This window comes from Trachurus japonicus, chromosome 10, assembly GCF_045865225.1.
Source record: "Trachurus japonicus isolate A0001 chromosome 10, Traja_1.0".
NCBI lineage: Eukaryota > Metazoa > Chordata > Actinopteri > Carangiformes > Carangidae > Trachurus > Trachurus japonicus.
Window position 1 is genome coordinate 38,481,227 of NC_140916.1, and position 14,621 is coordinate 38,495,847.

At 39.8% G+C, this 14,621-nt stretch overlaps 2 protein-coding genes across 2 annotated transcripts; both read right to left on the bottom strand.

Moving 5' to 3' along the window:
• Positions 1-8,518: 8,518 nt before the first annotated feature.
• LOC146980415 (4-galactosyl-N-acetylglucosaminide 3-alpha-L-fucosyltransferase 9-like) lies at positions 8,519-9,619 on the bottom strand. The gene has a single exon (XM_085788800.1). The coding sequence runs from the start codon at positions 9,617-9,619 to the stop codon at positions 8,519-8,521; it is 1,101 nt and encodes a 366-aa protein (XP_085644926.1).
• Positions 9,620-11,980: 2,361 nt separating this feature from the next.
• LOC146980416 (4-galactosyl-N-acetylglucosaminide 3-alpha-L-fucosyltransferase 9-like) lies at positions 11,981-13,042 on the bottom strand. Its single transcript, XM_085788670.1, has one exon. The coding sequence runs from the start codon at positions 13,040-13,042 to the stop codon at positions 11,981-11,983; it is 1,062 nt and encodes a 353-aa protein (XP_085644796.1).
• Positions 13,043-14,621: the final 1,579 nt, after the last annotated feature.

The following is a 14,621-nucleotide window of genomic DNA, read 5'->3' on the forward strand; positions in this document are numbered from 1 at the left end:
TTATAGCCTACTGTATCTGTTTTTGTTGAGTTTAGTCACACTGGGGGAAAAAACTGGGACCTGAAGGGTGCTTGAGCCCCTGCCCTTTTTGCCTCGTATTAAAAAGTACCCTTTTTATGTTTTTTGTTTAGTTTTTTTTAGTTTTTAAATACATTCTTGTTGTGCATGTGGATGTAACAATGGCACTGTAAAAAATACCACAGTTATCTACCGTACGCATTGTTATATACACGGTATTGTGTATGTATGTTGGTGTGTGTGTGTGTGTGTGTGTGTGTGTGTGTACGCTCCCTCACATGCACGTCCAGAGAGAGAGAGAGAGAGAGAGAGGTACAAGCTGCTGCCTCATCGATAACTCTGTGTGTGTTGCACATAGATGAGACGTGACAATGGAGCGACTTAAACCTTTGTGAGTTATAAATCCACCAACATCACTTCCTTGTCGGTTCTGACAAGTCGCCGTCTACTTATTCAACGAGCTTAATATGAGTCATATTTCACCCACTCCTCTGTCTAACATCACCTGAATGTAGTGTGAAGGGGTCATCCCTATGTTCCCACAGCCCTATGTTCCCTCAGCCCTATGTTCCCTCATTTCTAACTTTTGTTGTCACTGAAAATTAGGCCCTATTCCCACAGCCCTTTGGTCCCACCATTGGTTGGGTTTAGGCAATGAAGAAAAGAGTTGGTTAAGTTTAGTAAAAAGACCAGGTAGAGGCTAGACAGGCCAGATAGACAGAGTCCAGATAGGTAGAGAGAGTCCAGAGGGAACATAGGGCTGAGGGAACATAGGCACGCTCCCGTAGTGAACAACAGCAGCAACAGGAGGAATCACTCACTCAGCTTGATTTCACTGACTATTTGAATTTGTTTCCAGATATTGAGTTAGCGGTAATTGTGACGTTGCTGTTGTAAATATTGCAGCTGTTCTGAAACATGCACAGTAGCAGTCACAGTAGTCATTTCTTGGTTTTGTCACATATAGATGTGTAGCCTGTACTTCTATTTTGCACTTGCACTCACATGATTTTTTTTTCCTGCAAGCCATGTTAATGTGCACCCAATACCATATTGGCCTTAGCCTGCCAGACTCTGTTTCGGGAAGTTGGGTAATTGGTCCCGCAGGTTGACTGCAGTCCTAAAGGCGTGCAGGCTTTCTCCACCGACTAAATAGTAACTGTAATTTAATTTTATTTATTCATTTTGATATTATGTCCTGAAAATTGTACATACTGCCCTTTTCTGATGTTGAGCCCCTACCCCTCTATACTCGTGTGCACGTCCCTGCCTACACCACACTCTGGTGAACATCAGAAGTAGCTTCCCCCAAAACCTTCATGTAAACTACTTGATTACATCTTACAGTGATGTCCTGTATTGAAGGTTGTACCTGAGTAAAGGTCCAGAGGTGTCAGTAGCAAAGTGAAGGCTCCTGAAACTATTAAATCCAAGATGTCACTCAGAAAACGCTCTGGAACTGACTGATTGGGTGGGTCTTTTTTCATCCAGTAGTTTTAGCAGTAGAGAGGTCGACGCTCCAGGAAATTAACACAATAGAAAAGTCTACCAAACAAATTCAAACCATCTACAGAATCATAATGATCAACTCTATAACATCTACAATACAAACTGACGTTTACTCACCTTTAGACTTTTTATCTGTTTTTGTTGAATTTACTCTCCAGGGTCAAGCTGCGCCACTATGCACGCTGAAGGAAATACTGGATATCACTCTGACTCAGGCACAACCTGCAACACGTGACTTTCATATCAAAGGCAAAATACATAAGATATCGTAACTGATTAAACCGTCAAAGTAAACGTTCTCGCTCGCCCACTTGTGAATAGTTTTTATTTTATTACTGCTATTACTAATGATAATCATTGTAAAATAAGTTTTGAGAAAATCCCTAGCAAGTGACAGATTCAGGTAGTTTTTTTTTTCTGTGAGGAATAATAAAACAAAAAGATCAGAAAACCTGGTTAAGTTCGTCAATATGTTGCATTTTGTAAACATATCATATCTTTGATCTTTTTAAAAAAAAAAAATATATTTGTTTATTTTTGGTTTTGGTTTAATTTTACTCAATTTCAAAGTCTCATTTTAGCTCAACTTTTGTACAATTTCTTCCTGAGAAGAGAAACGCCATCCTGTGAATAAGTTTCTTTCCCTGATCAAGACAGATGATTGGGTTTTCTCTTGAAAATGTTTTACTTTTTTTTCTTGTACATTTAGTTTTTGGGAGGTGAATTTATAATTTTCATCCTCTTAAATTGTGTGATTTTACAACGTTTTACAGGTCATCTGACTTTTTAAAATCCTGTGTAAACTTGTTTAAAGCCCTTAGAATAAACAGGCAGGTGTAGCTACATAAGAGTGAGTATATCAGTCACACTTTGTTATATGTGACTGAATATTTAGGTATAACAGATTAAAGCAAAGAAAAAAAGAAAGAAAGAAAGAAAGAAAGAAAATCCAAAAATCACATTATTCAGACTCATAAAAACACATGAATCTTCAGAAATGTGACTGACTCTTTCACGTCGTCTCCTGTGAAACCTGACACTTCCTGGTCCCACTATGGGCATCATGATAGGCCAATCAGAGGCCTAGTGCGGCAGGTCTTGGCGTGGCCATAGTCGAAAAAAATTCTGCGTCCAGGTGTCATGTGACCTGTGCAGAGAAGATCTTGGATGTTTTTATTTGAATCGAACCAGAAACAATGAAACTGAAATGTGTAATTTGTAATGTGTATTTTATCTCATCTGAATAAAGGCCAGAGGTGTCTCTGTGGAACACTGTGGCAGTAAGGTTGACCTTTGACCTTTTGGATATAAAAATATCATCACTTTCTCATTTTTGATTGACACAATTAAAGTGTCCTCTGGTTACATCACATTAAAGTAACCCCTCAACCACCAGCAGCAACATTAAAACATGTTTTATTAATTATTAAATCACACTTGGACCACAAAACAAAAAATAACAATAAGTATGGAGCTACACTGATGAGTGTGTAGAGAATGGATGGAATGAACAATTCAACAAGCTGAAGCTTTTTATAGTTTATTAATGTCAGTGTGTAAAGAACTGAAGTGGTTTTTAATGAGCTGGTGTTTGGGCTCAGGACAGAACCAGTTCTCCTCTCATTGAGCCACTAGGTGGCGCTGTTGTTGAGTTTAAAACTGTAGCTGATCATCTTTATCTGTTTCATGTTCCTAAACACTGGTTGTTAGTGAAGTCACTGAAACTGGAATCAGGTGTTTCACTGAATCAAATCAGTCACAGACAAAACCACTGGCAATAAAAAAATAAGAGTAGAGAAAAAAGAATTAATTAATAGTCCATAACATGGTTTATTTATAAATGTATGCAAAATGAAGCAAAGCTTAAGCAAGTGGTGTTAAGTGGAAAAACATGTTACATTAGTCCATCCTCTACAAAATGTGATTCATGACACATATAAATAATACAGAATAATAATAATAATTAATTAATTAGAGCACCACTACCAACAATTATCACATGGATACAGAGTAAAAATATATAAATGATAGATGTCAGATTAAATGTCAGAGTCCAGATTGTTACATTCAGCGAAGCAGCTGTAGAACTGTTGGTGTTGGTTCGTCCGACAGGAACCTGCCGTCCTAGAAAACTGGTCAGGACCATTTCTTCACTATAAAGAGAAAGAAGGTTAAAGTTGTGGATGAAGTGCAGTAAATGTTGAAGCCACCATGTTTCTACAGAGACGGAGACAGTGAACAGTTTGACTCTGAGCTGACAGGATTCATAAAGTTACATGTCTGTCATTAATGGCTGTGAGGCTGCTGTCGTCTCTATCAGATCAGTAGAGTATTAGATTAGGGGAGCGCCGGGTCGATTGATACACTTTTCAATTAAACGTCTTTTTCAAAGATGACGTCATGTACACAAACATTTTTATCATGTGATCAACAACTCACATGTGTATTCTCTTAGTTACAAACATATGTTGGATGATCGCGCTGTTTTATAACTTTGAACGTAAGTTGACATTTGTCTCAAACGCCCAAACGTTTTAATCAGAAACTACTGACATTACTCTAGTTTTTATGCAGCATATCGGACAACATACTAGTGGACTCATCATTGCCATAATGTCACATCATTTCTCACAATATAAATAGGTCAAATAAATATTTTTGTCCCGTGCGTAATTGTCAAGATCCGCATTTCGATTAAACTCACCTTTCTTCTTTTGTACGAGTTGTTGGACGACTGCATTTTCATTTTATTGACTTATTTCCCTGTCCTAAGTCATGTTTATGGAGACACAGTTGAACATATTGTCATTTTACCCTCGGCATTTTCCCCTCACTTTGCTGAATATCTGTTGATTCATGTCATAAACACGTTTTGTTCATTAAAAATATGTGGTGTTTATTAAAAATACATGTTGTTCATTCAAATAGGTTGTTGTTTATTGCAAAACAGTTAGGGTATTAATTTGGTGATTTATAAAGATATTGATCGCGATTGATGTGACCACAGTCACTACGCACGGTGGCGTGAGGGACATTTGAAACAGCTGCAGCGACTACTGACACTTCAACCTGTTTTGCCTCTAAACTTCAAAACTATGACATTTCATAGTTTAGGACCTGTTTATGTACGAATTCATCTGTTGTTAGGTCATATTATTATTGCATGAAACACACAATACAACTTTTGATCACAAAAAAACTACTGCACGTAACATTTTACTTTCCGTAGTCAAAAACCGGTTTGCACTAATAACTTTTGAATGGCGTGACGTCATTTCACAAGCTTTCCCGGGATTGGTCGGTGTTGAGTGCTGAACATAGTGACGAAATCTGACGGCTCAAGCTTGTGTGGTTTTCGAGGAAATCGCTGTGTATCAATCGACCCGGCGCTCCCCTACTATAAAGTGTTTTGAACTGTGTGTCTGGCTGACTATATAATGTGTATGGCTACATAAAAGCACTACATTTACCATTTTTGTATTAGAATGAATGGAGGTCAAAATGTTCCATTTCTGTATATATCTGTAAATTTTCCTTTACAGCTTCCAAATTTGCTGGATTAGACATAAATACAGTAAATTTGTTCATTTTGCGAATCATGGAAGCAAGTTTATTCTTTCTGGCATTTTTTGCTTCCCTTTTCTTCTTTTCTAATTCAGACATATTCTCTTTCTCTTCAGAGTCAACAGGTAACACTTAAGGTGAGTCAGTGGCATTGCCCTCCATTTTGAAACTGAAAACTGGAGCCCTTTAACAAACTGAAATGTCTTTTTCTTTCAAAAATACAACTCAAGATTCCCCAAATCCATTTAGTCCTAAAACATTTAACAGGACTCTGTTCAAGGTGTCAGAATAAACATACCGATGAGTCAGATTCGGCTAGGATTCACTCTGGGCCTTCAGCAAGCGACACCTGCATTTCACCTTTGTTCCTTTGTTCCATTCTTTTGTTCCTGTTCATCCATTGCAGGCAAGTTTTCGACTTTTGTAGAAGCAATTTTAATTACTCCTTTTGGTGGCTGGTCCGGACTTAAAGGGATAGTTCAACATTTTGGCAAATTGGCCCATTGCCATAATCCCTATAGTCATAGCAGTAGGTTCGTTACCTTTATTTGTCGGTGTAAGCTGTTTTTAGAACGGAGGAGCGGAGCGGCGAGCTGCTCAGAGCTACGCTACGGAGGCTAAAGGAATTTCTTGGTTTCCCTCATCAAACTCATCAAATACAAAATCCCAAAACTCCAAAACGCTTTCATGGACAAGTTGTGACCTGCACAACCACCACGCTATGAGATAATAATGGAACGTTACGAAACTGAGCCGTTTTCGAGGTAAATACAGGGTAAATACAGAGACTGCTTGCTGAAAAACTGTCCCTGAACGCAACACGCATCAGCGGTTTTGCATGAATTTACCTCTAAAACAGCTCCGTCTCATAACGTTCCATTATTATCTCATAGCGTGGTGATTGTGCAGCTCACAACTTGTCCACGACAGCCTTTTGGAGTTGTTGGATTGTGTATTTGATGAGTTTGATGAGGAAAACCAAGAAATTCCCTTAGCCTCCATAGCGTAGCTCTGAGCAGCTCGCCGCTCCGCTGCTCCGTTCTAAAAATAGCTTACACCGACAATTAAAGGTAACGAACCTACTGCTATGACTATAGTGATTATGGCAATGGGCCAATTTGCCAAAATGTTGAACTATCCCTTTAAGCTTGACACATGCAGTTGGTTGAAAGATGACTATGAGAAAAAGTTCCAGTTGGTCCCTTTCTGACCATTTATTGTAAATACAGAGTGCTCTAAATTGATCAACAAAACATAACATAAGAACTGGGATTAGGGCAGGATTGCAGGCCTCAGCACGGTCGAAAACTTGTTGCCTTTCCCAACCACACACGGATGCAGTGCTGCTTGGTTTTAAGGCCTCTCTGCTCCTCCGGCTCCACCCTCCTCACAGGTGCCCACCAGATGGGGCTAGACACACCCAGTCACACACACACTCTCACATAATGACAAAACATAAGTTAATCAACAAAAACTCATACTGGCTCCTACAGATCTCATGAATCAGTGAAAAGGAGAAGGTTTTGCTTTAATCCCTTATAGTGCACTCATTTAAATACATGGACATTCTAAATTTCCAAACTGAACCATTATTGGAAGTTTTTTAATTATGTATTTTTGATTTCTGCAAATCAAGGTCAATTGCATGACCATATACTGTATGGCTATTCACCCTTAGAAGGTAAAATAAAATAAAATTCTAAAATGTTTAAAAAATGTATTTAAAAACACACATGAAGTTAAAGAAATATTTATTAATTAATTCATAGAAATGTGTAAAAAAAAAAAAAAAAAAACTTCTGAGTGTTTTCCCATTTCATCATACACTAACTGACAAAAGTCCTCATACCATCCATCTAATAATTCTTGTGATTCAAAACATAAGTTCTGCTAGTCTGCCAGAGCCATCAGCTCCCTGTGACTCTTATCAGAACAAAAAAAATCATTTGGTAATTTTCTGCTTATCCCTCTTTTACACTGTTTTGGTTGATCACTTTCCCTCTCTACACCTACATCTAACCTAATCCCTTCCCTAACAGTGTAGTTCTCCCACAAGGTCCATACAACCTCTTACTTCTACCATTTGGTTCGCTGTTATCACTTCAAACATGTTGCATGTTCTCAAACACTCATAAGGAGTTGCTATATAATCTACAACTGCCTTGCCACTTCTAGATACCGAGGTATAGTTATCATTAAGTGGACATATTCTCCCATTTACCAGACACATTTTAGAGTCTTTAAGAAATTCTATAAATGCTTCTCCATGATTATTTACCACCTCTTCTAGGGCGGCTCTCCTTGGTACCTCATCATATATATATATATATTGTGGCTTTTTCGCCTTTAATCGACAGGATAGTTGAGAGAGACAGAAAATGGGAGGCAGAGAGAGGGGGATGACACGCAGGACAGGGCCGCTCAACGCAGGATTTGTGGGGCCACCTGCAGAGGACTATAGCACAACACATGGGACAGGAGCTCTACCAACTGAGCTAAACACCCCCCCACATGTCCTGATGTTTTAACCATATTAAAGGGCCCAAATGACCTAAAAAATACCCAAACATTTTCCTCAATTACCTCAAGTGGGAGCTATGGCAATGGTAGTCATGGTGTTTACAGCATTGAAAGATCTCATGAAAAGTTTTTTTAATTATGTATTTTTGATTTCTGCAAATCAAGGTCAATTGCATGACCATATACTGTATGGCTATTCACCCTTCGAAGGCAAAATAAAATAAAATTCAAAAATGTTTAAAAAATGTATTTAAAAACAATTTTTAAGAAAGTTAAAGAAATATTTATTAATTAATTCATAGAAATGTGTAAAAAAATAAAAATAAAATAAAAAACCTTGAAACTTAAGTGACTTAAAGGGACAACGAGGAGTTTTGGAAAAGCGAAGTGTTTTCACACCACATTTATGAGCCTCCGCGCGCACCGTAGCATTCTTCGACCGGCGCAAGACGGACTCATGTTTTAATTCATCAAGAATTAAAGTCAGAGGTTCAAAGAGGTTCAGTTACCATCGTAGTTTCGACCATAAACGGCAATACGGCGGCGTTATTCTCATGAGCGTCCGCGAAACCGAAAGTAAGGAAACGCTGGTCGGCTCGCCCAGCATTTCCACCATTAATTAAAATAACAAAATAACGATAGAGACAAAACAATATATTTATCGAAAATGGAGCCATTAACAAGTGTGGGTAGCGTAGATTCATCCACATTAACGTGGGACTTTTTTTATAACCAAATAGAAACTCCTCGTTGTCCCTTCAAGTATATTATTTGTCTAAAATGGACAAATATTTTACAGGACAATGACAATATGAATCCTCACATGGACTGTTTCCCCTGTGCTGAGGCAAAAGTTGTATTTCTAGTGAGTACTTGTCAGCAGCATGGTCACCACAGTCTGACAGTGTCACAGTAAGAACCACTTGTACAGATCAAGCACCACTCTGTACTCCTTGTTCATGGCCACGTGATGACAGGCCTGGCAGATAGCGTGTGCAAACTCCTGCCTCTCCTCCGTGGGATGGCGTTTGACTGTGTAGAAACGCCGCCAATCAAAATATTTTACATACGTCTGATTATCCTTATCCAGCCTGAGGAGGAAGTTAGCCAGGGTCACGGCATCAGGAAAGTCATTTACATGTATGAAAGAGGAACCTGGGACAAAGTCCTCATAGTTGGTTCTAGGTGGACCCAAAACTACTGGCACAGTGCCAGCTGCCAGAGGACCAGTGAATATTTCTGTGATGTAATCTCTGTGGATTGAATCCTCAAAAGAAAGGAAGAATTTGCAGCTGCTAATAGTCTGAAAATAGTTGTCACCCCTCAAGGTCTCCCCAGAGGAGCTGAAAAACATGTGCACCTTTATGTATTTTGTAAGCTCCATGTAAAAGCGCTGTCTCTCCAGTGTCCCATTGAGCTCGTGTTCATTCACCATCCAACAGAGCAGTTGTTGTTTCTTTGGAATGACAAAGTCCTCAGCTGGTTTCTCTCTGACAGTCAGTTTCCAGTGAACGTGGATGTCTGCGTCCTTCCTGTAGCTCAGCGTTAGGTTGAATAGTCCCTGAATGCCTGCTATCCTGCGCGTGTTGGTGGGTGAGTCCATGTTAAACCAGATCCACCTCTGAAATCTGGGTCTGGGCGAGGCAGGAAGGTTGGAGAGGTCGTCCTGGATGGCTCTGTGAAATATCACAACGGCCTCAGCCCTGGAGTATAAAGACCTGTCGTCTGTGAGGAGGCAGCTGTCCATGTTGAAAAGCTTCTTGCAGTCTTGGAAATCAAAATGTTTGTTTTCAGGCCAGAACCACAGCAGCACGACAGGTTTTTCCATCTGTTGTTTAACTTGTTTCACCGCAGTGTTGTTGGGCCGCCATGAATTAGCCAGGGGAGGATAACATTGGGGAGATGGAGCTGATGTGTAGTACATTAAAATCAGGATTATGACTCCAGCCAGCATGAGAGTCACCGTCAGGGGGACGCGTAACACAGAAGAAATGGAAGAAGGAGCCATATCAACACGGCAAGAGAGGACAACCTCTTCTGATGATTATTGGCAACACAAACTGAAAGAGATGAAACAATATAAACAAAGTGTTAAATCACAAACAGCAGCGGTAAGAATTCATAATCCTAGATTTGTAATATATATATATATATATATATATATGAAGAGTTCATTTGCAAAAGCAGATAAGTGCCATTTTGAAAAAAATGAGCTTTGTAATTATTCTTTGCATAGTGTTGTTTTCAATAAAACTTTATTTTTTTGAGATGTGTCTGTTTTGTTATATCTCAAAGTCACTCAACTTTGGTTTGACTGATATCACCTTATGTAAATAAAAAATGAAAATTCTAGAATTTTTTAAAAACTGAGTTATCTGCTTTTGCAAATGAACTCTTCATATATATATTAGACAACACAGATCAGGGGAAACTCGTTTGGCTTTTTTCTACTTCTCTATGTGACATCTGACTGATGTCCCACTGACTCATCAGCCCAACCTTTGTCAGACTGCACTCAGGCATCGGTGACTTGGAGATTTGACTTTAAAACAACAGATTTTCATAAAGATTGGATAAAGGTGTCTGTGACACTTTACTGTAGATGAAATGAGGTGTTGTAGCAGCTGGTGTATCATCTACAATGTTGTACAACTTTAAAAAGGGAAACAATAGAGAAATTACTGGTATGACCTTTTTGAGATTGAAGTAACTTTATTATTTTCAGTACATGAGGTCACAAACAAAGCAAAATGGTTACATCTACAAAGTGAAACATAAAAAACAAAACAAAATCATCTTTCGCATAAAAGTTACAACCATTATCAGCCAGAATCACAGTCACTGAGTCCTTTAACCCAGTCAAACAATCCATGTTTCGGCCCAGTGCATGAATGAATGAATGAATGAATTTATATTTATTTAAGTGTCATGCACCAATTAAGGCACCCAGCCTATAAGGGCTTACAAGACACATTTCCTATTTAGACAACAAACAAAATCATCAGAGTACAGACAAAACAAAAACCACTTGGAATTCACATAAATAATTGACTTTTTCTTAATGTCCAGGCACTTTTTATGAAAGTAGTTATAGTAAAGACTTCTTTTCTGAAGAACCATTCCAACTTTACCTCATCATCAGCCCAAAACAACTCACTTCACTGCATATTGCATTTTCTGAAACAAAAACTGCCTGGCTTCGTCATATAACGGACAATGAAACACAAAATGTAGTTCATCCTCAATTACATTTAGATTACATAATGTGCATAGTCTTTCATCCTCAGGTACTGAGTTAAACCTATACCTACTTCTATTGCCAGAGGGAGAATCCCAGCCCTCAACTGGGATCTCTTGGATCTATCCAGTGGCAAAGTCACATAGGGTTCTGAACAATACACATTCTTCAACTGGCAATAAGTTCTGATCTTTGGTTTAAACCAGATATCATTAGCCCATTTTTCTTTATACTCAAGAAATAACTTATGCTTCACAAAATTAACATTACAACGCAAACCATATGCTGTTGATCAGCCTCACTAAAAATAGCTATCATGTCACGGTACCAAGGATAGTTATGTGCTTTATCCCAGTTAGCCCTCGTGGCACCCTAGGGCCCAAACGTGTACATTTTGTGTTTTTTTTTATGATGATTTTTAATATTCCAGATCCCCACTATTGTAAAGTCTATAGAATAGATACACGTTTTATACACGTGTTTCCCTAGGGGCCCAATTTGGGCCCATTGACTCCCATTAAAACCACATATTTTTGATATACTGCAATCCTGACATATAATGCTTTTTTCATGAAAACCTAATAAATCTAAACCTTTGCCTTCAAAATAAAGGGAAAACAGGTTTTGGGTCAGGTCACCCCCCTAAACCCCCAGAGAACCAGGCCTCTATTGAAACCTTGGGGCCTGGTTTCTTACCTTGCAAATTTCACTGCAATAAAAAAGCTGAAAACCATAAAAATGGTTTTGGTGTGTGGGGACTGATGTTTACATAGAGTGCACGCATGACGGGCGCTGTGGGGGCGCGCTGTTAATATCGATACTTTTAGAAATCAGTAATGTATCCAGATGCGCCTTTTTGCAGGTTGTTGTCTTCTGGGGGAACTAGTTGTGGCGCACGTATACCATTCCAGTAATGGGCTTATGAAATGACTCGGAATATCTAATTATCATCTTGGTAATAAATTAATTAATGTTTCTACATACCCTCTGCAATATGCTCACGTACCCCTAGGGGTACGCGTACCACACTTTGGGAACCACTGGTCGATGAAATATCAGAAAACTGAGCAAGAAAACACTGAAACAAAAGCCTAAACTAAATCTATCAAATGCTGATCTCACGTTTGCTCCTCATGACCAGTACCACCCATAGAGGTCGTGAACTACACTGTAATCCCTGTCTTTGGACATGTGATCGCAGGCGAGGCAGACGGGCTGAAGGAATTCATTTTGGATTGACAGGAGATGAGGAGTGGCTGTGTAGTACTTCCTCCACTCAAAGTAACGCATGTACGCTTCATCATCTGTATCCAGGTGGTTCAGGAACTCTGCCAGAGATTTAGGATCAGGGAAGTCATTGATGTGAATGAAGGAATCGGAGGGAATGAATTGCTCGTAGTTTTCCCGTGGTGGACCTAAAACTACAGGGACCGTCCCTGCCACGAAAGGCCCGTTTACCTTCTCAGTGATGTAGTCTCTGTGGATTGAATTCTCAAATGACAGGTAGAATTTACAGCTAGCAATGGTGGAGTAGTAGTCCTCATAAGGTAACCGCTTCCCTGAAAAAGCACCAAAGAGGTGGACGTGGATGTGCTTCGACAGTTGGCGGTAATAGGACTCTCTCACTGCTGTTCCAGTCGCCGGGTCCTTGTTACTGACAATCCAACACACCAGTTTGTCTTTCTTGGGCAGAACAAAGTCGTCTTTCATGTCCGTTTTCCTGATCACCAGTTCATTCCTCACCGTGATGTCAGCATCTCGCCTGTAGTTCAGCGTTAAGTTGAACAGGTTCTCCAGACCAGGAATCTTTGCTGTGTTTTTAGGAGACTCCACATGGAACCAGATCCACTTCTGAAAAGCTGGACGTGGCTCCTGGGGCAGGTTTTTTAAATGCCAGTCTATATCTCTGTGGAAGATAATCACTCCTTTTGCTTTACTGTACAAGGATCTATCATCTGTCAGGAGGCAGCTGTCAATGTTGAAGTGGGGTAAACAGCCACTGAGATCAAACCTCACACCAATAGGCCAGAACCACAACAGGACTATGGGCTTTTCAGAAGTGTCTTCACGGGCCCATCTGGACGTATATTGACAAACTGGGGCTGGTCCTCCAAAATACAGAACAAAGCTGATGATGGTGAGAGCAGCAACTAGTGCTAAGCACAACGTTTTCCATGTGGCTGCAGTCGACATCTGTGGAGGCAGAGGAACAAAGTCATGGCAAGGCAATGCAATTTTATTTGTATAGCCCGTTTTTACAAACAGTTTGTCTCAAAGGGCTTTACATGGCATCATAACAGCATCCTCTGCCCTTAGACCCTCACATCCACTGAGGAAAAACTCCAGAGAAAACCCTTTTAACAGGGAAGATTTGGAGAAACCTCAGAGACTGTGCATATTCTCATTTGTCCAGGTCATAGTATCTCAAAGGAATTTTCAATTATTAACGATTATTAATAGCATTTTAACTTTGACAAAGAAATGTGCAAAAGTTCCAGAAAGGTAAGAATTGCTTTAAGTAAACAGAGATATGGACCTCTGTTAGCAGATCAAACAAGGATGGCTGCCAACACACACTTAGCAAAGAAAAACTAATCTCTCCCTGTCACACTTTCTGTCACCACCCTTTCACAATAAAGGTGTGGTGGAAATTTTCTGTGATTAGTATTCTCCTTGTAATAAGTGGTAAGGTAGTCTTTGAAGTAGTTGTAGTAATGAAGTAACCAGAGTCATAATGTGGGGTATAAGAAGGGACTGCTATCTCTGTTCTGGGGGCACTACTCCGAACTGCTACCTGCCATGTAGTTCTGAGTACTGTTCCCTTCTCTATAGAGAATAAATGAATGAAAAGCATGCACCCATGGTGCAGCCCGTTTTTACAAACAGTTTGTCTCAAAGGGCTTTACATGGCATCATAACAACATCCTCTACCCTTAAACCCTCACATCCACTGAGGACAAACTCCATAGAAAACCCTATTGATGGGGAAAAATTGGAGAAACCTCAGGGTGAGCAACAGAGGAGGGATCCCTCACCCAGGACGGGCAGACGTACAATAGATCCCCCTGTCTGCATGTCGAAGTGTCCTTGGACAAGACACTGAACCCACACCTGCCCTGTGTGAATGTGTGTGAATAATTATCTACCAAAGCCTGTCTGCGAACAGTGCTGTATGAATGTGTGTGAAAGGGTGAATGCGACCATTACAGTGTAAAGCGCTTTGAGTGGTCCGAGTGACTAGAAAAGCGCTATATAAGTGCAAGTCCATTTACCATTTACCATGTTGTTACAGACAAGAAAACAATTTATAACACAGAATGTGGAAGGCAAGGCAAGGCAAGGCAATTTTATTTGTATAGCCCGTTTTTACAAACAGTTTGTCTCAAAGGGCTTTACATGGCATCGTAACAACATCCTCTGTCCTTAGACCCTCACATCGACTGAGGAAAAACTCCATGGAAAACCCTTTTAACAGGGAAAAATTGGAGAAACCTCAGGGTGAGCAACAGAGGAGGGATCCCTCACCCAGGACGGACAGACGGGACAGAGATGTTGTTACAGACAAGAAAACAGTTTACAGTTTATGTGGAAGACATGGAAAGTCATGTGATCTGAATGATAGTAACATTAATAACATGAATGGCTGTCTGGCGAGGCTAAAGAGGGCTCCAAACAGAACTCCGCTACCCAGTCTCTTCATGGCAAATGCCAGGTCCCTCAGAAATAAAATTAACGAGCTATGCCTGGATCTATATCAACCCGATCGACCATA

Coding starts and splice junctions, on each gene's coding strand:
- LOC146980415 (XM_085788800.1), bottom strand. CDS start 9,619: ATGGCTCCTTCTTCCATTTCTTCTGTGTTACGCGTCCCCCTGACGGTG.
- LOC146980416 (XM_085788670.1), bottom strand. CDS start 13,042: ATGTCGACTGCAGCCACATGGAAAACGTTGTGCTTAGCACTAGTTGCT.